The sequence below is a fragment of the Carassius gibelio genome, chromosome A3 (genome assembly GCF_023724105.1).
Source record: "Carassius gibelio isolate Cgi1373 ecotype wild population from Czech Republic chromosome A3, carGib1.2-hapl.c, whole genome shotgun sequence".
NCBI lineage: Eukaryota > Metazoa > Chordata > Actinopteri > Cypriniformes > Cyprinidae > Carassius > Carassius gibelio.
The window spans coordinates 27,681,415-27,704,727 of NC_068373.1; the positions used below are offsets into that span (position 1 = coordinate 27,681,415).

The following is a 23,313-nucleotide window of genomic DNA, read 5'->3' on the forward strand; positions in this document are numbered from 1 at the left end:
CCCAAAACACACTAGTAAACGGGCAAAGTCTTGGTTCCAAACCAACAAAATTAATGTTATGGAGTGGCCAGCCCAATCTCCAGACCTTAATCCAATTGAGAACTTGTGGGGTGATATCAAAAATGCTGTTTCTGAAGCAAAACCAAGAAATGTGAATGAATTGTGGAATGTTGTTAAAGAATCATGGAGTGGAATAACAGCTGAGAGGTGCCACAAGTTGGTTGACTCCATGCCACACAGATGTCAAGCAGTTTTAAAAAACTGTGGTCATACAACTAAATATTAGTTTAGTGATTCACAGGATTGCTAAATCCCAGAAAAAAAAATGTTTGTACAAAATAGTTTTGAGTTTGTACAGTCAAAGGTAGACACTGCTATTTTTTTGAACACACCCCTTTCAACTAATTGCCCAATTGCACAGCCTTAAGAGCGTGCATATCATGAATGCTGGGTCTTGTTTGTTTTCTGACAATCTACTGAACCTACTGGTAACTTGTTTGCCACGTAGCAATAAAAAATATACTAAAAACCTTGATTATTCTGGTTAGTCACATTGTACTGCTATTATTTTGAACAATACTGTATTCCTGACGTGTCTCTAAGGAAGTTCACCCAAAAAATAAACATTTGCTGAACATGTACTTTTGATCCAGTTGATCACTGAGTGATGCTCTCACAGCTGGAGGAGTTTGTGAGGGTTCAGAGGAAAGTCCTGAAGTGGTTTAAATCTGATCTGACTGGAAGAAGCATGGTAGTGAATACTGGGGCCTGCTCATCTGTGTGGTGTGCCTCAAGGCTCCATCCTTGCCCGTTTTATTCTCTTTATATGATTTCTTTGGGAAATATTTTCAAAAAAATATAATAATGTTTTTCCACTTGCTAATACAAATGTATTTGCCACTGTCACATGAAAATGGTTTAGGCAGGCAAGGCAAGTTTATTTAAATAGCACATTTAGTACACAATGGTAATTCAAAGTGCTTTACATAAAAGAAAGTAAAATAATAATGAAGAAAAATAATAAAAATAATAAAACCAGCAATTTTAAAACTTTTACAAAAATGTATACAAATTTACTTATTTAAAATGAATTTAAAACAGAAGATGATTTTAAATAAAAAAAAAAAGTGAAAATATAGTGCAATCAGTTCAGATATTGCACAGTGCTCATTCAATAAATGCACAGCTAAACAGATGAGTTTTAAGTCTAGATTTAAATGTGACTAGTGTTTTAGCACATCTGATCTCTTCTGGAAGCTGATTCCAACTGCGGGCATCATAGTAACTAAAAGCAGATTCCCCTTGTTTTGTGTGAACCCTTGGTATTTCTAACTGACTCGATCCTAGTGATCTGAGTGCTCTGATAGGTTTATATTCTGTGAACATATCTGCAAAGTATTTCAGTCCTAGGTTATTTAGTGACTTATATATGAGTAAAAGTACTTTAAAATCAATCCTAAATGTAACTGGAAGCCAGTGTAAGGACCTGAGTACTGGTGTGATGTGCTCAGATTTTCTGGTTCTAGTCAGAATCCTGGCAGCAGCGTTCTGGATGAGCTGCAGCTGTCTAATGGTCTTTTTGGGAAGAACGGTGAGGAGACCTTTACAGTAGTCCACCCTGCTGGTGATACAGGCATGAACAAGTTTCTCCAAGTCTTGGCTGGAAACAAAGGTTTAGAACATCTTATGGACGTCTTTGCACTTAAAACATGGTTGGCTTCTAATTTTTACATTTAAATGAAAATGTAAAATGAACAGAAACTATAATTTTCAGTTCCAGTGTAGCCAGGGGTACAGCACAGATAAATTTAGGTTCTGTCACCTTGCGTCAAAACAACTGTTTAAAACTTAGGTGTGTATATTGACAGCTCTCTAAAACTGGACAAACAGATAAATTATGTTGGAAAGTCAAGTTTCTAGCAAATATGAAATCAAGTTTTGACATTTAAAGGCCTTGAAACTGTGATCCATATTTTGATATAATCAAGACTTGACTACTGCAATGGATTATAGAAGGGAAACAGCCAGTCATATATTTCTCATTTGCCAAAAGTTCAAAACCCTGCTGCTAGACTCTTAACGTGAACATATTACTCCTAGTCTCCCTGTACAAGCTTCCAGTTTTTTATAAAATTGGTTTTAAACTTTTATTGGTGTACAAATCCTTTCATTGACTCACACCGTCCCTTCTTTCAGATCTCTTAACTGAATATCAGACTGAACGAAGTTTGGAATCAGTGACTCAGAAGTTACTCAAAATTATGTCTTTAAACCATTGCTTCAGGACAAAATGTGAGGCTACAGTCCATAAAAACAGAAGATGTTATAGATGGACTGGAATTATGTGGATTATTGTGATGTTGTGAATCAGCTGTTTGAGCTCAAATAAAGCATACTGTACTTGTATAATATATGTAACATTAAAGATTTGTTTCCAGACATGATCTGATCAAGAAGCTTCATGCACTGAAGGACTCAATCCCTGAGCTGGCACAGCTTCTCCTCGAGCAGTTAAAGAAAGAGTTTCCACCACTCTTTCATCTCAATACTATTTCTAATTAAAAGCTAAATGTTTTTTTTTTTACGTTCCAGATTTCTGACAATGCCATAATCACCGCTGGCCTGAACCAGGACCCTCGTCCGATGATCTCGTGGCTCAATCAGCTCCTCACTCAAGCTCTGGAGAAACACTGACACCTGTGCTGGAGTTCAGCCTGATGGACTTGTTGTGTCTTTATTAGAGCCATGCATCGATGCACAGAGGGGGCTTCCAGCACCACAGAGGTCATCATTGCACTCTAAACACAAACAAACATTGTTTTTATGAAGACTTGAGAATCGTTGTGCAGGTGTGACATTGTGGTTTTGTTGGGAGTCATGTTTTACAGCTGATATGACTGAGATTTGTCTGTCCATCCAATGATAAAACAATACATTAATCAATTCAGTAGTTTGTGTTGCTATAGTTGCACTCCTGAATTTACATTGAAAGATGCAAGATAATGAATGATACCAGGGAAAACATTTTCTGTTAAATATTAATATGTCTTGTCTTTTTTTTTCCTCTTTGAACTGATTCACATTCAGTCTATTGTTTCAGTAATTTTTTCATGTGTGAATTAAAGTTGGATGAAAATAAAACAAACATGCATAGATAAGCTATGACTAACTGTACCTGAGATTGCTTAGTTTGAACAAAAATAACAATTTCATAAACTCGAATGCAAAGCCGTCTTTCCTAAATAAAACGTGATCATGTCCAGCTCGTTGAAATGAAACAGGAATCCAGGAGAACTGCGCCTGAGCTGCAGTCGCGTCATTCAGACAGCAGGAGGCGCAGTGACGCCATGATGATGAGCACATAATGAGATCCGTGACGCTGATGGAGGTAAAGGCTGATGGATTTTAGTTCACGTTACTGTTAGAAATCAGGAAAAAAAAAAACCTGCTTAAATGCTGCAGTGCTTGACTCTGGATTTTCAGACAGTTCAGACAAAACGGATCAAATCTTTGGGTGAACTATCCCTTATATTATAAACATTTATGTGAATCTATAGAAAGTGCTTTTTTCATTCTCGTTTTAGACATTTTTAGTCTTATTGGTATTTCGCCGTTTAATATCTGTGAAAAGAAATACTGCCACAATTGTTAGTTTATTTTGCTGGACTTACCCTCCAAAATAAGGCAAATATAACGTAGACACATTTTCAAATTAAATTGTTTAGCGCCAACACAAATGGACCGTTTCCCTGTTCACCGCGCTTGTGCTCCGGAACACAACGAGCACGAGGTCACGTACACACTGAGAACTCAAGAGTGACACCTGCATTTAAAAACAGCAGTATTTTTGAGGATTAACTTTGTTATTGTACAACTATAGTGCTCTTGGTCAATCCAAAGTATCAACAAACCCTAAAATCTGAACATTTTAGTAAAAGTGAAGTTTTGGCGTTTTTAAGAGAATCTACATGTACACCATTATTAGTCAACTATTAGTGTGCAGAATTATGCAACTAAATGAAAAAAGACTTTCCCATCTCGTTTGTTTATTTTCACCTGTTAAAGTGAGAATAATACACTCAATTTACAAATAAACATTTCTAAAATTTCAAGAAGAAAACCTCAGTGACCAATACAGCCACCCTTCTTTTCGTAACAGTCACAAGTCCTTCAGCTTTTGATCTGATCAGAATCAACTGTTTGCAGCTGCGACCACAGCCTCCCAGACACTGTTCAGAGAGGTGTACGGTTTACCTCAACTGTAAGTTTCCTGATTAAGAAGGGCCCAAAAGTTCTCAATAGGGTTTAAGTCAGGTGAAGAAGGAGGCCATGTCTTTAAGGCCTTTACTGGCCAGCCATGCAGTGGAGTACTTTGATGCAGGTGATGGAGCGTTGTCTTGCATAAAAATCAAAGTCTTCTTGAAAGATGCAGACTTTTTCCCTTGTACCACTGCTTGAAGAAAGGGTCTTCTAAAAATTGGCAGTAGGTCTGGGAATTGATTTTGAGTCCATTTTCAACCCGCAAAGGTCAAACTAGCTCATCTTTAATAATACCTGCCCATACCAGTATCCCACATCCACCTTGCTGGCATCAGTTTCAAAGGGGAGCTTGGTGTCCGTTATCAATCCAACCACAGGCCCATCCATATGGTTCGTCAAGAGTCACTCATCTCATCAGTCCACAAAATCTTTTGAAAATCTGTCTTCAGATATTTCTTGGCCCATTCTTGACGTTTCAACTTATGTGTTGTTCAGATGTAGTCGGGTTTCAGCCTTTCTTAACTTGGCCATGTCTCCGAGAATTGAACACCTCATACTTCTTTACACTCCAGGTAGGTTGCCGTTGTATTATACGGCAGCACTGGAGGACAATGGATTCCTGGTAGCTTCATGTTTTATTCTTCTCAAATCTTTGGTGGTTAATTTGCATCTTTTCTTCTCGACACGTTTCTTGCGACTATGTTGACTTTTTGCAACAAAGCGTTTGATGGTTCCGTGATCATGCCCCAATATCTTAGATCTTTCAAGAGTGCTGCATCCCTGTGAAAGACTTTTTATAATTTTTGACTTTTGAGATTCAGTTAAATCTCTTTTTGGCCCATTTTTCCTGAGGAGAAGAATCTGCCTAATAATTATGCACACCTTGATATAGGGTGTTGATCTCCTTAGGCCACACCCTCCCTCGTTACACAAATACACATCACATGATATGCATTAAATCCAATAAGCATGTCATTTTATACAACTTGGACTTGGAAATTATGGATAAGATGTGTGTGCACATCAAGTGATTATTAGGCAGGTGATTATTTTGACCATGTGTGTAAATAAAGATAACTGACTCACAGCTGTAAACCCATTTCTGCCACACAAGAAACATGCTGTGGTTATGGTTATGAGATGAAGAGTCGACATTACGGTTTCAAAATCATGAGATACAAAGGCATTTTGTCAAAAATTGAGAACTTATAATTGATATAAAATTTGATGCATCAATTTAAATCTTTTATATCATGAATATAACTTTGCAATTTAGATTGTCATTGTTACGACTTGGTATGTCAATTCCAACTGAACCCTGAATATTTTAGAACTTAAAAATCAATTCTCTTTGTGAGGCAGACATGGGCTCCCACCTACAGGTGCTGGTCATATAATTAGAATATCATCATCAAGTTGATTCATTTCACTAATTCCATTCAAAAAGTGAATCTTGTATATTATATTCATTCATTACAAACAGACTGATATTTCAAATGTTTATTTCTTTTAATTTTGATGATTATAACTGACAACTAAAGAAAATCGCAAATTCATAATCTCAGAAAATTAGAATATTGTGAAAAGGTTCAATGTTGAAGACACCTGGTGCCACAGTCTATATCAGCTAATTAACTCAAAACACCTGCAAAGTCCTTTAAATGGTCTCTCATTCTAGTTCTGTAGGCTACACAATCATGGGGAAGACTGCTGACTTGACAGTTGTCCAAAAGATGACCATTGACACTTTGCACAAGGAGAGCAAGACACAAAAGGTCAATGCAAAAGAGGCTGGCTGTTCACAGAGCTCTGTGTCCAAGCACTTTAATAGAGAGGGGCAAAGGGAAGCAAAAGATGTGGTAGAAAAAAAAAAGTGTACAAGCAATAGGGATAACCACACTCTGGAGAGGATTGTGAAACAAAACCCATTAAAAAATGTGTGGGAGATTCACAAAGAGTGGACTGCAGCTGGAGTCGGTGCTTCAAGAACCACTACACACAGACGTATACGAGACATGGGTTTCAGCTGTCGCATTCCTTGTGACAAGACAGTCTTGAACAACAGGCAGCATCAGAAGCGTCTCGCCTGGGCTAAAGACAAAAAGGACTGGACTGCTGCTTAGTGGTCCAAAGTTTGGTCCAAAGTTATGATCAAAGTACATTTTGCATGGATATCAGAGTCTGGAGGAAGAGATGAGAGGCACACAATCCATGTTGCCTGAGGTCCAGTATAAAGTTTCCAGTCAGTGATGGTTTGGGGTCCATGTCATCTGCTGGTGTTGGTCCATTGTGTTTTCTGAGGTCCAAGGTCAACGCAGCCATATTCCAGGCAGTTTTAGAGTACTTCATGCTTCCTGCTGCTGACCAACTTTATGGAGATGCAGATTTCATTTTCCAACAGGACTTGGCACCTGCACACAGTGCCAAAGCTACCAGTACCTGGTTTAAGGACCATGGTATCCCTGTTCTTTGATTCTTATGGCCAGCAAATTCACCTGAACTTAACCCAATAGAAAATCTATGGCGTATTGTGAAGAGGAAGATGCAATATGCCAGACACAAGAATGCAGAAGAGCTGAAGGCCACTATCAGAGCAACCTGGGCTCTCATAACACCTGAGCAGTGCCACAGACTGATCAACTCCATGCCATGCCGCATTGCTGCAGTAATTCAGACAAAAGGAGCCCCAACTAAGTACCGAGTGCTGTACATGCTCATACTTTTCATGTTCATACTTTTCAGTTGGCCAAGATTTCAAAAAATCATTTTTGGTCTTAAGGAAAATTTGGGAAAGGAAAATTTTGAATTTTCCTTAGTTGTCAGTTATAATTATCAAAATTAAAAGAAATAAACATTTGAAATATATCAGTCTGTGCGTAATGAATATAATATACAAGTTTCACTTTCTGAATGGAATTAGTGAAATCAACTTTTTGATGATATTCTAATTATATGACCAGCACCTGTAATTAAAAAAAATTATGCGTCAATTTAAACTTCAGTTTAACTTCAATTTAAACTTGACCATGACAATTCTAAATTGACAAAAAGTTATATTCATGTCAGTTCCAACTGAACCTTGAATATAAAACAAATTCAATTTTCCCCTTGTGAGGCAGACATGGACTTTCATGTAAAACAAATGATACTGTCCATCAATTTTTAGTAAATGATTAGTAATAATCGCCAGAGAGGGGCAAAGTTTTTGACATCTCGCATAAATGTAGTATCTGCAAGACAAAGCATTTTTAAGTAAGTGAAGACACATACCTCAGTTTCTGTGATTTTCTATCATCACTCTTCAGACAGCGTCAGTGTGCAAGAGTCTAGGATTTCTCTAGAAGGGAAGATTGCGGTCATCCTATTACACTTATTGCAAAGAACAAACTATAAAGAGGCCAAATTTAGAATGTAACAACATTATTTTCACAAAATATTTATAATGGCATATTTCACAATGTTAATCAAATGTCGGAATGCGCATAGAAATGGTGAATTGCAGTACAAGGGCTCTAAACTGCAGTTGCATCTCTCAGGCTCCAGGAGGTGCAGTGAAGCCAGTGCAGAGCACACACTGCAATCTGACGCTGAAGATATGTAAAACAGCCAGTTCGTTGAACTAGCTACACATTTTCAGTTGCAATTAAACAGTAAATCTGATCATTACATTTCTAATGTAATGTTCTGGTACATTAAAACTACACTGGCTTTATGTAAAAAACAGTCAGTCAGGTGTTCATTTAAAACTTTGCTAAGATCAGAATTTTGCGAACATGCAAATCGAACTCACCAGAAGCATCACATCTGTTGCACACAGTTTATTTAACAATATGGTATATAAGTACGAAACAAGTTCTTAACCAGTTTATACAGCGATCTCAATCTTTTTTCCTTTTATTTACAGTATGTCATCAAGCTGCATGATTTACATTAAAGATTTGTTCACCTTCAATTCAAGTTTCATGAGAGGAAAAACAAAAGAGGTTGATTGAAGAACTCTTTGAACAAATCAGCAGTCAGATGAAGCTCCGGCCTCATACGCGAGGTGGAGGGGACATCATTGATGTTTCAGAGATCAAACGAGAAAACAGGAACATCTTCCTACAAGAGACAACTACTGAATCCAGGCCAATAAATTAATGCATTTGGGCACCTTGAAAAATAAGAGCAACTTTCACAATTTGCTCACGTTTGTGTGTGTGTGTGTATGCGTGTGCGCAGTATCCAAGCTCCTTTCTGTACAAATGAATACAGGTCCTCTGTACAAACTCCACAGTTTGGAGAGAAAAAGGCGGCGTGTCCTTTACCAAACCTGGTAAATGTGAATACATATTAGACAGGAATAAGGATTGATCCTGATCCTAATTCCACACCGAGTATCTTACAGTCCCTTAAACACGCACACACACTCACAAAACACAAAAAAAATAAACAAAAACGCAATTCAGTTTGCAAACATACAAAACGAAAGTCTTCAATAATAAAATCAAATATTTTGCCTTGAGAAATTCCATTTAAAAAGTCCATAAGCTCAAAATAACCCCCTCCCCGAAAAAACAATGAAAACAAAACAATTAAAAATGTAACTCGTAGACCAGGACTGCAATTCGGCCGGTCTGACAACCCTCCCAGAAAAAAAACCCTTTGTGATTCTGCTCTTTACACAGTAATTTCAATCCCTCCAACAAGGAAGAAAAAGCAGACCATTGGTTGTGTAAACCTATTAGTTCATTTAGTCGTCTTCTCAAATTATTTGTGTAGAAAACACACCTCTCTTTTCAAAAAGAACGTCTCTTAATGCTACAATCCCTCGACAAACTTCTCTAACGTGTCTCCCGTGGTGTCCCCAACCATACTCAAGTCGTTGGTCAGCCCTCCACGGTTTGGCGTGTTCAGCTGCGGAAGCATTGCATTCTGTTCGGGTGTGCACAGGTGAGCCTGGTCCATGGGGCCGGACATGGGTCCCGCCAGGCTGGGGTGGGACACGCCAGAGTGCAGGGTGGCGTGCTGAGGCGACGGCAGGGGCTGCATGCGCGGGGACGGGCTGGAATGTGGCGGCTGTTGGGACGGGGGACGGGGCGATTGCACAGGTGCAGGCGACCTCACTTGGTTGCCCAGCACGTTGGCCATGGCCTGTCCGGACAGGTGAGCTCCCTGCGGCTGTCCTGCAAGCATGTGGGGCTGGGGACTCATGGAAGCAGCCTGTGCCGGTGATCCCATTTGCTGCTTCAGCATCTGTTGCTGCTGCTGTTGTTGCTGCTGCTGCTGCATCATGCGCTGTTGCAGCATGTTTTGCTGGGCGTCCATGCTCATCCCAGTCTGGCCCATCTGAGCCATTTGCGGCATCTGACCCATTGGCCCAGTGCCTCCTTGCATGGACATCTGCTGCTGCATGCGGATTTGCGAGTAACTGGCCGGGCCTTGAGGTTGCGGGAATCTTCCTTGTCCTGGAGGCATCGCTCCCTGTTGTTGCTGCTGCATGCGCATTAGTTGCCTGCGGAAAAGCTGCTGGTTTCCATTGTGCGCAGGGTTCATCATTTGTCCCTGGGATCCGAGGGCACCCATGGCTTGGGTGGCGGCTGGCTGAGGCTGCTGAGGCGGCATGACGGGTCTCTGAACGGGGCCTGTTTGCATCGCAGCCATGTTCTGCATCCCTGGCTGACCTGCGAGCATGGCCTGCGGGTTCTGCTGCTGCGGTTGGCTGGCTTGGTATTTCGCCGTCCGCTGTTTGATAAACGCGGCCATGAGATGCGGGTTCGACTTGAGGATATTGAGGACCTGCTGTTGCTGCTGAGGGGAACTTGGTGATTTTAATGTGCGCAGCAGATCCTGCAGTGCTCCTGGAGCAATGCTGCTGGTCAACCCTCTTTGCTGCATGCCTTGTTGCTGCGGGGCTTGTGGCTGCGCCTGTTGGGGCGGCATGACTGACTGCATCTGTCGTGGCTGCTGCTGTTGCTGCATCATGGCGCGCTGCATCATTTGCGCCTGTTGCGGTGTCTGCGCTACCTGAGACTGCTGCGGGGCCATGGCCATCTGCTGCGGTGGCACTTGCTGTGGCGGAGGCGCCTGCGGATTCTGCATGGACCCTTGCATCCCAGCTGGCCACTGGCCAGGCTGCATGTTCTGAACCATCTGAGGACCACGAGGTGCCATCATTTGCATGGGGGTCATCATACGAGGTTGGTTCATCGGCATGCCATTCACGTTCATATTCATCCTGTAGTCTTGCTGCTGCTGCTGTTGTTGTTGCTGCTGCTGAACTTTGGTCATCATTTCTATTTGTTTCGCAACCTTCAAAGCCTGCTGTTGCTGCGGAGAGGGCTGGGGCTGTTGTTGAGGCGGCATGGGCAGGGGTGACTGCTGCTGGGGCAGAGGCGAGGACTGCGGGCCTGGCTTACCCTGCGGTCCTGGTGTAGGTGGTTGGTTGGGGAAGGTCTGCACCATTCCAGCCACATTCGGATGCGTCTGCTGGGGCTGGTTGGCTAATGGCTGCGAGGTCTGAGGCGTGTTAGGCTGCTGTAGCTGCTGAGAGTTGGGCGTCCCTGGACCTCCTGAGGTAGTTGGGGAGGGCAGACTGGAAGGCATTCCTCTGCCCTGCATGAGTGCCATTCGCCGGCGCATCATCTGTGCCTGCTGCAGCCGCTGCTGAATCTGCTGCTGCCGCAACTTGTGCTTGATATTGAGACAGAAGGGCACGGGGCACTTGTTCTCCTGGCAGTGCTTGGCATGGTAGCAGCACAACGCGATGAGTTGCTTGCAAACGGGGCAGCCTCCGTTGGTCTTGCGCTTGCAGCCCTTGGTATGCTGCACTACACGCTTCATCTTCTGACAAGATGGCAGAGAACAGTTGGCATTGCGGCACTGGCAGGCATGCACCAGCGACTGGATGCAGCGTTGGATGCTGAGGCGTCGACTCTCCTGTGGGCTCTTGTTGGCTTCACCGCCCTGGTTGTTGCTGTCGTCGTCCAGGCCCAAACCCCACTTCACCATTTGGTGCTCATGGCCCTTGGAGTTGTAGCAGTTAATGCATAGATCAAAGTCCTGAAAGAAATCAGAAAAATAATTGATATAATCTTCTGGACATTCCTAGCACAGAATGTTAATTCACTGTTGTATGACTGGAGATTGGTGTTACATTCTCTGTTGGAGAAACAGTTGTCAAGCAAGGTTCGCTCCTTGAGAGGTTTGAACCTGCAACATTCTAGTTTAAACCTTATTTATATCTTAATAAATTTGTGATAAAATAGTAGTGTCGGTTTTTACAAAACATCTGTTGGATTGCAAACAATGGCAACAGACTAAACAGCTCTGTCAAAGCCACAAATAGAAGACTGACCTCGCAAACGGTGCAATGCCAGCGTGTCTCTACGTGGTGCTTGCATACGTTGCAAGTGTACACAAATCGGTCATGGCCCTGATTGTGTAGCTCCACCAGCATGCACATAGAGCTCCATTTGCAGCGGCGTAGGGAACTGAACTCCCAGTGCTTGTCCCTGGCCAGTGTCAGGAAGGCATCACGGCCGTCCATCAGATCGCAGGTCAGCAGCGGGTCAGGATCCATGATCGGAGGCAGGGTGTTGATCATTGGACCAGCATGCAGGTGGATCACGAAGAAGACCTGGATTTTAGGAAGCAAGAGGGGTTCTGGTAAGTACTTGGCACACCAAGTGAAATAAATGGTATTCAAGAAAGCAAAATGGTCAGGTCCAACCTCTTTGTGCTTCTCCATTGTTGCATACAGCTTCTGGGACAGGTCATTAGCTACATTCGGCATCCCAGGCTTCTTTTTGTTTGCGCGGCTCATGCTGCTCTTATTTTTATTGGTCTTTTTATTGTTCTTCTTTTTGGCATTCTTGCTGTCAACTTGGGTTCCCTGTGGAAGAAAACACTATTTTTAAAAATGGCTACAGACTACACTAAACACTCATTCACACCGTTTGACTCTCTGACTAACCTCTGTTGTCTCAACGGTGGCTGTATTCTCCTCCTTCTTCCTTTCCTCCTCCTCTTGCTCCAGCTCCTTGATGCTTTCCTCTAGAACATTAGGCCAGAAATCACCCTCGAAATAGGGCAGCTCATTGGCACTTGTAAGCCGGTCCTCTGTGGCCTGCTTAAATATGTCCTGCATAGCACAAGTGAGTCATATCTGTGTAAGTGTGACATTAACCTGTTGTGAAAGAAAACTAACAGACGTATCAATAAAAAACAAATTCAGTATTGGCATACTTTATAGTCATGGAGTATTCTTTCTGCAAAGGCTTTGTCCAGCATTTTGCGGTACCACTCCTGCAGTCTTTTAGGCTTGGGAATCTTCTGATCAGAAGGGTGACAGTGGAAGATGTAGTCATCTCCTTCACTAGGTGGGCAGGCCCAAATATGGCCAGTCACATACCTGTAGGTGGGAAAAATCAAATCCATTAGTGTATAACCCTACCAATTAGATCACAAAAGCATTTAATGGTGAAGTGAAAAATAAAGACTTTTAAACAAGTTTCCCGGTTTATTTTTTGTTGGACCAACAGCTTATGAATGGTTTATTTATTGTGTACTCGTCATTTTAAGCTGAGATTTGAGAAAGCAAGTATTTTAACACTAAAAACAATTACACACATAATCTTAAAGAAACGATTTTAAACTTCAAGGTGGTACATACCCAAGTTTCTTAACATACTCCAAATAACCGATGAGGATTTCATGGTAAACTGCGGTTCTTAGCATCCGAGGCTTGAAGAAGTGAATACTGTCAAGATATGATATGTATACCCGTCTGGAAAGAGAAGTCAAATAAGACAATCAGTCAGTTAAGTCTGTTCAAGACAATATCCCTTTTTCTAGGGATGCACCGATACCACTTTTTCAGTTCTCACCCGATACGATACTTTTATTTCTGGTACTTGCCGATACAGAATGCTGATACAGCTTTTTTATAGCATTGTATTTATTTTTTTATATTGGGTACAGAAACCAAAAGGGTATGTATAATGTTAGCTGGTTGACTTTATTAAATAGAGTCAAACCAAAATCTTCAGACACCTTCAACATTTTACATTATCACAGTTTATTCTCTATACTTTACGATATGGTAATAAAATATGACAAAAACTCATAGTTAAACTGTGTCAGAACAAATTCATCTTGATAAAGTTAGATAGCTGATAGAAAGGAATGTAATTGATTACAATCAACAATCAACTAATCAATACGTAGTCGGGCAACCCCTAGACTTAATGACTGTCCACGGTTTAAAGAATTTTGGCGTATAATTTCTCAGTTTATTTCGCAATCCTCACTTACATTAATTAACTGTAGTGTCCTGTACCCACTAGTAAAAAAGTATATATACATAATACTTTTTCCCCATTGATCAGTATTTGCATGATACCTGGTGTTAGGAAAGGGACACTCAGATCCGTATTCCTGAACGTGCATGCCGAAGAAACACACATCGACTCCATCAATCTCCTCAAATGCAAAAAGTGCTTTGGTTCTGTAGGGAAAGCTTTCTGACATCTCTCCTGAGTCAACAAACCTGCAGAGAAATGACGTGATGCAACATCAGCTCCTGTCAATTCAGGTACATGCCAGACTTTGTCAACATGAAATCAAAACTGAACCAGTTTACTTCTACATTAAATTACCTGGATTTCATCCCAGGTTTGATCTCCACAGTCTTATCAGAGCTGGCGACCACCCGCACAAACACCTCTCCGGCCTCAGGGTGATTCTGCCTCTTCAAGTACTTGTTCACTCGGTCCTCTATGTATGACCCCAGTCTTGTGCTCTGCAACCCTGATCAGAAAAACACAGAGGGTTACTAACTTCCCTCTGCAATAGACCGAGACAATCAAGATGTGTCAAAAGCACTCACTTTTGGCAGAAAACTTGTTTTCCTTTCTCGTTTTCCCTGACTTCTTCAGGCAGTTGTCACAGATGAAACTGTTAAAGGAAGAAGAGACAAAGCAGTTGTAGGATCATGTCATGTCCTGCTAAATATCAGGAGAATAGCGGGATGCCTACCCTGATGGCCAGATGACGTCATAATGCAGTACACAGATTTGATGCATCTTCCGACCACAGTCTTTACATTCAACAAAGCTGTTAGACAAAAGGTGTTAAAAACCCAACTTCGACAAACATGTTAACTTTTATATATACAGTCTTGTTCAAAATAATAGCAGTACAATGTGACTAACCAGAATAATCAAGGTTTTTAGTATATTTTTTATTGCTACGTGGCAAACAAGTTACCAGTAGGTTCAGTAGATTGTCAGAAAACAAACAAGACCCAGCATTCATGATATGCACGCTCTTAAGGCTGTGCAATTGGGCAATTAGTTGAAAGGGGTGTGTTCAAAAAAATAGCAGTGTCTACCTTTGACTGTACAAACTCAAAACTATTTTGTACAAACATTTTTTTTTCTGGGATTTAGCAATCCTGTGAATCACTAAACTAATATTTAGTTGTATGACCACAGTTTTTTAAAACTGCTTGACATCTGTGTGGCATGGAGTCAACCAACTTGTGGCACCTCTCAGCTGTTATTCCACTCCATGATTCTTTAACAACATTCCACAATTCATTCACATTTCTTGGTTTTGCTTCAGAAACAGCATTTTTGATATCACCCCACAAGTTCTCAATTGGATTAAGGTCTGGAGATTGGGCTGGCCACTCCATAACATTAATTTTGTTGGTTTGGAACCAAGACTTTGCCCGTTTACTAGTGTGTTTTGGGTCATTGTCTTGTTGAAACAACCATTTCAAGGGCATGTCCTCTTCAGCATAGGGCAACATGACCTCTTCAAGTATTTTAACATATGCAAACTGATCCATGATCCCTGGTATGCGATAAATAGGCCCAACACCATAGTAGGAGAAACATGCCCATATCATGATGCTTGCACCTCCATGCTTCACTGTCTTCACTGTGTACTGTGGCTTGAATTCAGAGTTTGGGGGTCGTCTCACAAACTGCCTGTGGCCCTTGGACCCAAAAAGAACAATTTTACTCTCATCAGTCCACAAAATGTTCCTCCATTTCTCTTTAGGCCAGTTGATGTGTTCTTTGGCAAATTGTAACCTCTTCTGCACATGCCTTTTTTTTAACAGAGGGACTTTGCGGGGGATTCTTGAAAATAGATTAGCTTCACACAGACGTCTTCTAACTGTCACAGTACTTACAGGTAACTCCAGACTGTCTTTGATCATCCTGGAGGTGATCATTGGCTTAGCCTTTGCCATTCTGGTTATTCTTCTATCCATTTTGATGGTTGTCTTCCGTTTTCTTCCACGTCTCTCTGGTTTTGCTCTCCATTTTAAGGCATTGGAGATCATTTTAGCTGAACAGCCTATCATTTTTTGCACCTCTTTATAGGTTTTCCCCTCTCTAATCAACTTTTTAATCAAAGTACGCTGTTCTTCTGAACAATGTCTTGAACGACCCATTTTCCTCAGCTTTCAAATGCATGTTCAACAAGTGTTGGCTTCATCCTTAAATAGGGGCCACCTGATTCACACCTGTTTCTTCACAAAATTGATGACCTCAGTGATTGAATGCCACACTGCTATTTTTTTGAACACACCCCTTTCAACTAATTCAACTAATTGCCCAATTGCACAGCCTTAAGAGCGTGCATATCATGAATGCTGGGTCTCATTTGTTTTCTGAGAATCTACTGAACCTACTGGTAACTTGTTTGCCACGTAGCAATAAAAAATATACTAAAAACCTTGATTATTCTGGTTAGTCACATTGTACTGCTATTATTTTGAACAAGACTGTATATATATATGCATTATTATACATACTATAAAGACATCATTCTGTATATAATCTAAACCTCATTGGAGAAAAATAATTAAACGCATTAAAATGGTCTTACGGCTCAGGGTCCAACATGTCATTTTTCTTCTTTTCAAACTGCTCCTTTGATATCATACTGCAGAGAGATATATAAGATAAATTCTACACCGCACCTTCATACGTGCACAACTGAAAGATAAACTGTGTAATTTAACAGAAGTAAAACCTCAAAGCCTTCTGGGCGGCAGATACGTACGTCTGCGGCTGGGCTGGGTCGTCTCCCAGGGTGACACTGTCGCCCTGAATCTCGTTGAAGCACTTCTCACAGAAGTGATACCTGTCGGCAACAAGGCCATATTTGGGTGAACTGGGGCCAGCACACAAGAGCACAGGCAAACCGGCACACGGAGAGCAGCACAAGAGCGAAGAACACAGGGTCGGGCAGAGATCGACACACAGCAAACAGGCCAAGGCAGAGCACAGGTTAGCATTCAAACTATAATTATGGATGACTACAAGATGGTCTTTTCATGCACTAGAAAGTAACTACATGCCTTTTCTGGTTGACTTTAAGAACAAATTAAAGGCATGAAACAGAAAGGAAGACAATGTGATGGAGATGAGAAACATGCTAGGGCTGTGCAAAAAATCGAATGCGATTTTCATGCGCATCTCATCAGTAAAGATGCTCCTGTAATTAGAAGTATTTCTCCAGCACGTGCGTTCAGATCAGGGTTGCTAGGTTTTCACAACAAATCCTGCCCAGTTGCTTCTTAAAACGAGTCCAAAACTAGCCCAATTGCTAGTCGCAATAAAAATTCCTCCCCGGGGTTAAAATATACATTTTTTGGAAGGGTTGCCCTGGTAAAATTCGCATTTTAGGGGATAAATATCACGTTATTGGTATTGGGATTGCTTCAAACCGCGGACATGAAAAACAATCGCAGACTTGGCAACACTGATTCAGGTGGAGCGGCAGTTACTACACAGAGCCGAAATCTACTGACAACTAACACAAAATCGCTTTCAAAATTGACAAAGAATCGCTTGCGATTTTAACATCGATTTTGTATAGATTGTCAGTGAATCAGTGAATTTCGGCTCTGTGTTGTAAATTCCAACTGGTGTTGCCAAGTCTGTGGTTGTTTTTCATGTCCGCATGTCTAATCGACCCCAATACAAATAACGTGATATTTAGCCCCTAAAATGCTAATTTTACAAAGGCAAACCTGATAAAAAAAAAAATGCATATTTTAATCACGGGAAGCAATTTTTTACCAGGGAACCTCCCGGAAAACACGACTGGGCTAGTTTTGGACTAGCTTTCAGAAGCAACTGGGCAAGATTTGTTGTGAAAACCTGGCAACCCTGATCTGAACGAACGTGCTGGAGATATACTTCTAATTACAGAAGCGTCTTTACTGATGAGATTTGCAAAGCCCTAAAACATTCACTAATGTCAGTTATAGAAAAGTGATGCACCAGAGCTTTTCCAGGCATACTATTTTTAATAGCATGACAATTAAGGCTATAATATTTTTGGGGTGATTTTTTAAGATAAAAACTGTGATTTACAGGGTTGCAGTTCTGTAAAAATTGTGAAGTCATATTTTGGTTTTATTCTGATTAAATGTGCAGCCCTAAAGAACAGTTTTCAGGATTTACACAAACACTAGTGTGCTGGTGGGTTGGAGATCGAGGCTTGACCCACAAAGTATCACCAATTTAACCTTAAGCAAGACGCTTAACCTTTGAGCTTGTTTTTATGACTGTTTATTAGGTGCAAACAACTTTTAGTTAACTGAGTGGTAAAAATCACAAGCCTGATCTCAGTGCATCACAGTCCCACTCGGAAAGTCATTAATGGCCTTCTCATTTCTCACACCACTGATCATGTCAAGGGTTACCTGTTTTGGTAGCTGTAATATGTGCCGTCTCTGGAGATTGTACAGAGCTGTTTGCCATAGCAGCAAAGCGTCTGAGGTGAAAACTCGTACTGTGGAGACAGAGAAAAAGCAATTCAAGTTCCAGGCTTTTTAACAAACAGAATTAAGTTTTCAATCCAACTTGTTGAAAAAATTTAATATAAACTGTGGCTGTCAAATGAAACCTGACAGAAATTACAGATTTACTAAAGTTTTCAAAATTATAATTTGATAATAGTTATAAAACTGACAGTTTAAAAGCTCAGACTTTGTTTTATATCAAATGTAAAAAAAAAAATTTGTATTGCGATTTTAGGATGGAAGGCGAGGTATAAATGCTTTACAATTGTATTCATGCACTGAAACAGCACTGACTTAAATATATTGATTAAGTGTTGGTTTTGGCACACCAAAAAAAAAGATTTTGGCTGGAACCAAAAACTTTTTTAACTGTTTATATTGTAGTTAATAATAACAACATTGAGTTGCACTTCAGAGATGCTCTCAGTTTCAGGTTAATGGAGTTTGAGCTCATTTGAAGCATTCACTTAAGCTAACCACTCTTTTCCTGGAGGAAGAAGCTCCAGTTCTCACCTTGCGCCCACAGCAGTATCGCAGACTTTGCATGACAGGGTCAATTTCCTGCTCGAACACCTCGGACAGCTTCGAGCAGTACTTGTACACTCGAGATGTTTTGCGGTTGTAGAGCCAGGCATTGTTGAACATCAGCCAGATGTCGTCGACATACTGCCAGGGCTCCTGGTACTGTCCCGTGTCTAGCTTCCTCTTGATAGTGGAAAGGTCGATTGGGTTCTTTACAATGTCAAAGTAGTCCTGAAAAAAAGAAAAGAAAAATCAAATACATGGTGATAACACTGCCCTGCAACATACAGGTGCCGGTCATATAATTAGAATATCATCAAAAAGATGATTTTATTAATTCTATTCAAAAAGTGAAACTTCTATATTATATTCATTCAGTACACACAGACTGATATATTTCAAATGTTTATTTCTTTTAATTTTGATGATTATAACTGGCAACTAAGGAAAGTTAGAATATTGTGAAAAGGTTCAATATTGAAGACACCTGGTGCCACACTAATCAATTAACTCAAAACACCTGTGAAGCCTTTAAATGGTCTCTCAGTCTAGTTCTGTAGACTACACAATCATGAGGAAGACTGCTGACTTGACAGTTGTCCGAAAGACGACCATTGACACCTTGCACAAGGAGGGCAAGACACAAAAGTTCATTGCAAAATAGGCTGGCTGTTCACAGAGATCTGTGTCCAAGCACATTAATAGAGAGGCGAAGGGAAGGAAAAGATGTGTACAAGCAATAGGGATAACCACACTCTGGAGAGGATTGTGAAACAAAACCCATTAAAAAATGTGGGGGAGATTCACAAAGAGTGGACTGCAGCTGGAGTCAGTGCTTCAAGAACCACTACGGACAGACGTATGCAAGACATGGGTTTCAGCTGTCGCATTCCTTGTGTCAAGCCACTGTTAAACAACAGACAGCGTCAGAAGCGTCTCGCCTGGGCTAAAGACAACAAGGACTGGACTGCTGCTGATTGGTCCAAAGTTTGGTCAAAAGTTATGTTCTCTGATGTAAGTAAATTTTGCATTTCCTTTGAAAATCAGGGTGCCAGAGTCTGGGGGAAGAGAGGAGAGGCACACAATCCATGTTGCCTGAGGTCCAGTGTAAAGTTTCCACAGTCAGTGATGGTTTGGGCTGCCATGTCATCTGCTGGTGTTGGTCCACTTTGTTTTCTGAGGTCCAAGGTCAACGCAGCCGTATACCAGGAAGTTTTAGAGTACTTCATGCTTCACCTGCACACAGTGCCAAAGCTACCAATACCTGGTTTAAGGACCATGGTATCCCTGTTCTCAATTGGCCAGCAAACTTACCTGACCTTAACACCACAGAAAATCTAAGGGGTATTGTGAAGAGGAAGATGCGATATGCCAGACCCAAGAATGCAGAAGAGCTGAAGGCCACTATCAGAGCAACCTGGGCTCTCATAACACCTGAGCAGTGCCACAGACTGATCGACTCCATGCCACGCTGCATTGCTGCAGTAATTCAGACAAAAGGAGCCCCAACTAAGTACCGAGTGCTGTACATGCTCATACTGTTCATGTTCATACTTTTCAGTTGGCCAAGAAAATCCTAATTTTAGAAAATCCTAATCCCTTTTCTAAAAATCCTTTCTTTGTATTGGTCTTAAATTATATTCAAATTTTCTGAGATACTGAATTAGAGATTTTCCTCAGTTGTCAGTTATAATCATCAAAATTAAAAGAAATTAAAATTTGAAATATATTAGTCTGTGTTTAATGAATGAATATAATATACAAGTTAAACTTTTTGAATGGAATTAGTGAAATAAATCAACTTTTTGATGATACTCTAATTATATGACCAGCACCTGTATTTGCTGACTGTATGGAAAGTTTATAATGATATATTTTAGCTCAACATCTAGAGATGTTCTGATACCCTTTTTCTCTTCCCGATACCGATTCCGATACCTGGGCTCAGGGTATCGGCCGATACAGAGTACTGATCCGATACCTGGGGGTGTATCTGTATATACAGCTGTATAAACTACTAGCCCTGTGTAAATTGCTAAAATTATTTTATGGTGTGCTTCAGACTGATCCCTTAATAAAACATGAACAAATACATGGTGAACTACTGTACTCATTACAGTATTTTTATTATCTGACAAATTTGACAGTATTATTTACTTTCTTATGCGAAAAAGAACTTCAAATGCAGCCAAAAATCTAACAACGCAAACTAAAAAAGGTATTTTAGTTTTACAATATAACTGTATAAAAAACTGCAACAAATAAATCTAGATATATATGATATATTAATCAGATAATCTCTTTACAACAAAAGTTAAAAACAAGCAACCGTCTGGGCATAATTATCATCATTAATAGAGACGTATTATTATTACTACATAGAGACATAGCTAAATCTACTGTAGGCTACAACAGTAGCTTAATATATTGTCAATTTACTCGCCATGAAGATCTTTGAGTGTCTGTGTTTTTGATATGAAAGTTTTCTCAAATGAAACGGTAAATTCTCATGAAGTGATGGTTTATGCGTTTGTGTCCTCATATTGTGACACACGGCAGAGACTACAAAACAGCGAGCTTCCGCGCATCTGCGCCCGTCACCCACAGAGATGTAGAATTTGCAGGAGTAATATATAAATAGTATTTTGCAGTATAATATTCACAGACACTAACAAATATTCAGCTACTGCCTGGAGCCCTGCGCTTAGACTAACACAGAAGCGACTGAACGCAGCTGCGGGTACCGAATATACTCGGGAGTCGGTAACTACCGGTACTAAAGAGACATACTGCTAACCACTGATCTATAATATAGAAGCGGCTTCACTATCTGTTAGCAGTTTAGAACGCGATGAGCGATCCAGTCATATATAGATCAGTGCTGCTAACGCGTTTTCATTTCTTCTTCGCTGATCCAAACGGGGGTTGCTTGTTGCAACAGCACAATTTTCTGTGTTTGCAATGCATTCTGAGCAGTGAAGAAGAAACGTGCAGAGGTTAGGCAAAGCTAGCGGTCATAACTAGGTCTTGTTTAAGAAAATGGTATCGGATCGGTATATGGGTTCATGTACTCGCCGATGCCAGAATTTGTTGACGTATCGGAGATATTTCCGATACTAGTATCGGAATTGGAACAACTATCAACATCGTTAGGTTTACTAGGCCAAATCAACAGCAATTTTTTTTTTTTTTCAAAATACAAGTTTGTTTTCTAATATATTTAGAACATTTGAAGAGATACCCATAAAATATCAGCCCAGTAAATAGGTGTATGGGGTTTACCGGGATGCCCAGTAGAGTGGGATCCACTGGCTGGCGGAAAGGCAAGGACTCTGGGTCTTGACGATACAGAGCTTCTAATGTAGGCATCAGCGCCTGCCTGAGCTCCTCTGGCTTGAAAACTGTAACAAATCATCATGTTATGCGACTAATCAAATTGCAGAAATGATTGAATATGGTTTCAATGTTTTCAGAAAATGGTCTGTACTTTTCCTGCGAGACTGGGCGGATTGACTGGATGGTGTAGTGCTGTTGGTGCTGGACAATTCCTCCTCTTTTGGCTCGGTCTTTATCTCTGGTTTCTTCTCCTCCGTCTCCATCTGTTCCTGCTTAGCTTCTACAGACTCTGGCTGCTCTTTAACTTCAGGAGGTTTGACATCTTCATCCTAATGAAGAAAATGAATTACGTTTAGATGTTTACTAGAGACTGTGTCATAAGTTGAGTATTAAATCTTGTGAAACAAGAGAAGAGCATTAAAACTAGCATTAACTGAAATAAAACTGGAGACAAAATCAGTTGAACAGTTTCAGATTAATTCAGTTATATAAATGTCAATATAACACAGAGAAAGTGAATATCTACAAATCAATGAAAATGAATGAGAATGAAATCTCTATTTCTATGAAATACAGTATCGTTCAAAAGTTTGGTGTCAGTAAGATTTTGTTTTTGAAAGTCTCTTCTGCTCAAGACAGCATTTGCTCAGAAATACAATATAAAAAAGTAATATGAAATATTATATTATGTAAAATAATTGTTTTCTATTTTACATTTTATTAAATGTAACTTATTCCTGTGATCAAAGCTAAAATTTTCAGCAGCATTACTACAGTCTATGTCACATGATCCTTCAGAAATCTAAAGCATAATACGCTGATTTGCAGCCCAATAGTTATTTATTTTTTATCAATGTCAAAAAAGTTGTGCTGCTTTATATTTTTGAAGAAACCATAATTGTTTTTCAGGATTCTTTGATGAATATAAACTAAAAATAACAGCATTTATTTGAAATATATATTTTTTTACATCATAAATGCTTTTACTGTAACTTTTGATAGATTTAAAGCACCATTGCTGAACAAAAATATTAATTTCTTACCAGCACTAAATTTCTTACTTTTGAGCGATAGCGTAAAACTCTCAGAAAACACAACCAAATAAAGTCAAGAATTGCTGAACCAGCCAATTGTAAGTTTGGTTTCAACAATGTCACACCTCCATCTTGAGATCAGGCTGCTTTTTCCCAGACTCATAGTCCTGCTCGTCGTCTTGATGCTCGGTTTTGAGTTCGGCAGCAGGGTAGTCAGGTGGCAAAGCATGCTGGGAGTGGGCCTCTTTCACAGATGCAGGTGTGGGGACTCTATTATCAACGCTAGCGGCCATCTGAGAGAGCTAACAAACAGACAAACGAGGAAGAACATGAGTTTAAGGGTGTCATGGC

General features: G+C 40.4%; 2 protein-coding genes across 7 annotated transcripts in view; both read right to left on the bottom strand.

The window, feature by feature from the left end:
- The window catches only part of LOC127955336 (butyrophilin subfamily 1 member A1-like), a 270,064-nt gene that overhangs the window by 191,542 nt on the left and 55,209 nt on the right, over nucleotides 1-23,313 (bottom strand). The window lies entirely within an intron of this gene.
- The window catches only part of LOC127955185 (CREB-binding protein-like), a 37,453-nt gene continuing 22,203 nt past the window's right edge, over nucleotides 8,064-23,313 (bottom strand). For 2 of the 5 annotated variants that reach the window (XM_052553440.1, XM_052553439.1), the window contains exons 14-30: nucleotides 23,088-23,264; nucleotides 22,080-22,257; nucleotides 21,875-21,993; nucleotides 18,584-18,823; nucleotides 17,972-18,060; nucleotides 16,291-16,431; nucleotides 16,144-16,200; nucleotides 14,278-14,355; nucleotides 14,129-14,196; nucleotides 13,899-14,049; nucleotides 13,643-13,789; nucleotides 12,914-13,027; nucleotides 12,487-12,652; nucleotides 12,215-12,382; nucleotides 11,972-12,133; nucleotides 11,597-11,878; nucleotides 8,064-11,301 (exon numbers count right to left, since the gene is read on the bottom strand). In XM_052553440.1, coding sequence (XP_052409400.1) covers nucleotides 9,061-11,301; nucleotides 11,597-11,878; nucleotides 11,972-12,133; nucleotides 12,215-12,382; nucleotides 12,487-12,652; nucleotides 12,914-13,027; nucleotides 13,643-13,789; nucleotides 13,899-14,049; nucleotides 14,129-14,196; nucleotides 14,278-14,355; nucleotides 16,144-16,200; nucleotides 16,291-16,431; nucleotides 17,972-18,060; nucleotides 18,584-18,823; nucleotides 21,875-21,993; nucleotides 22,080-22,257; nucleotides 23,088-23,264 — 4,578 coding nt within the window. In that variant the 3' untranslated portion in view covers nucleotides 8,064-9,060. The remainder of the gene's footprint in view (nucleotides 11,302-11,596; nucleotides 11,879-11,971; nucleotides 12,134-12,214; nucleotides 12,383-12,486; nucleotides 12,653-12,913; nucleotides 13,028-13,642; nucleotides 13,790-13,898; nucleotides 14,050-14,128; nucleotides 14,197-14,277; nucleotides 14,356-16,143; nucleotides 16,201-16,290; nucleotides 16,432-17,971; nucleotides 18,061-18,583; nucleotides 18,824-21,874; nucleotides 21,994-22,079; nucleotides 22,258-23,087; nucleotides 23,265-23,313) is intronic. The other 3 variants (XM_052553443.1, XM_052553442.1, XM_052553441.1) reach the window with 3 other exon arrangements.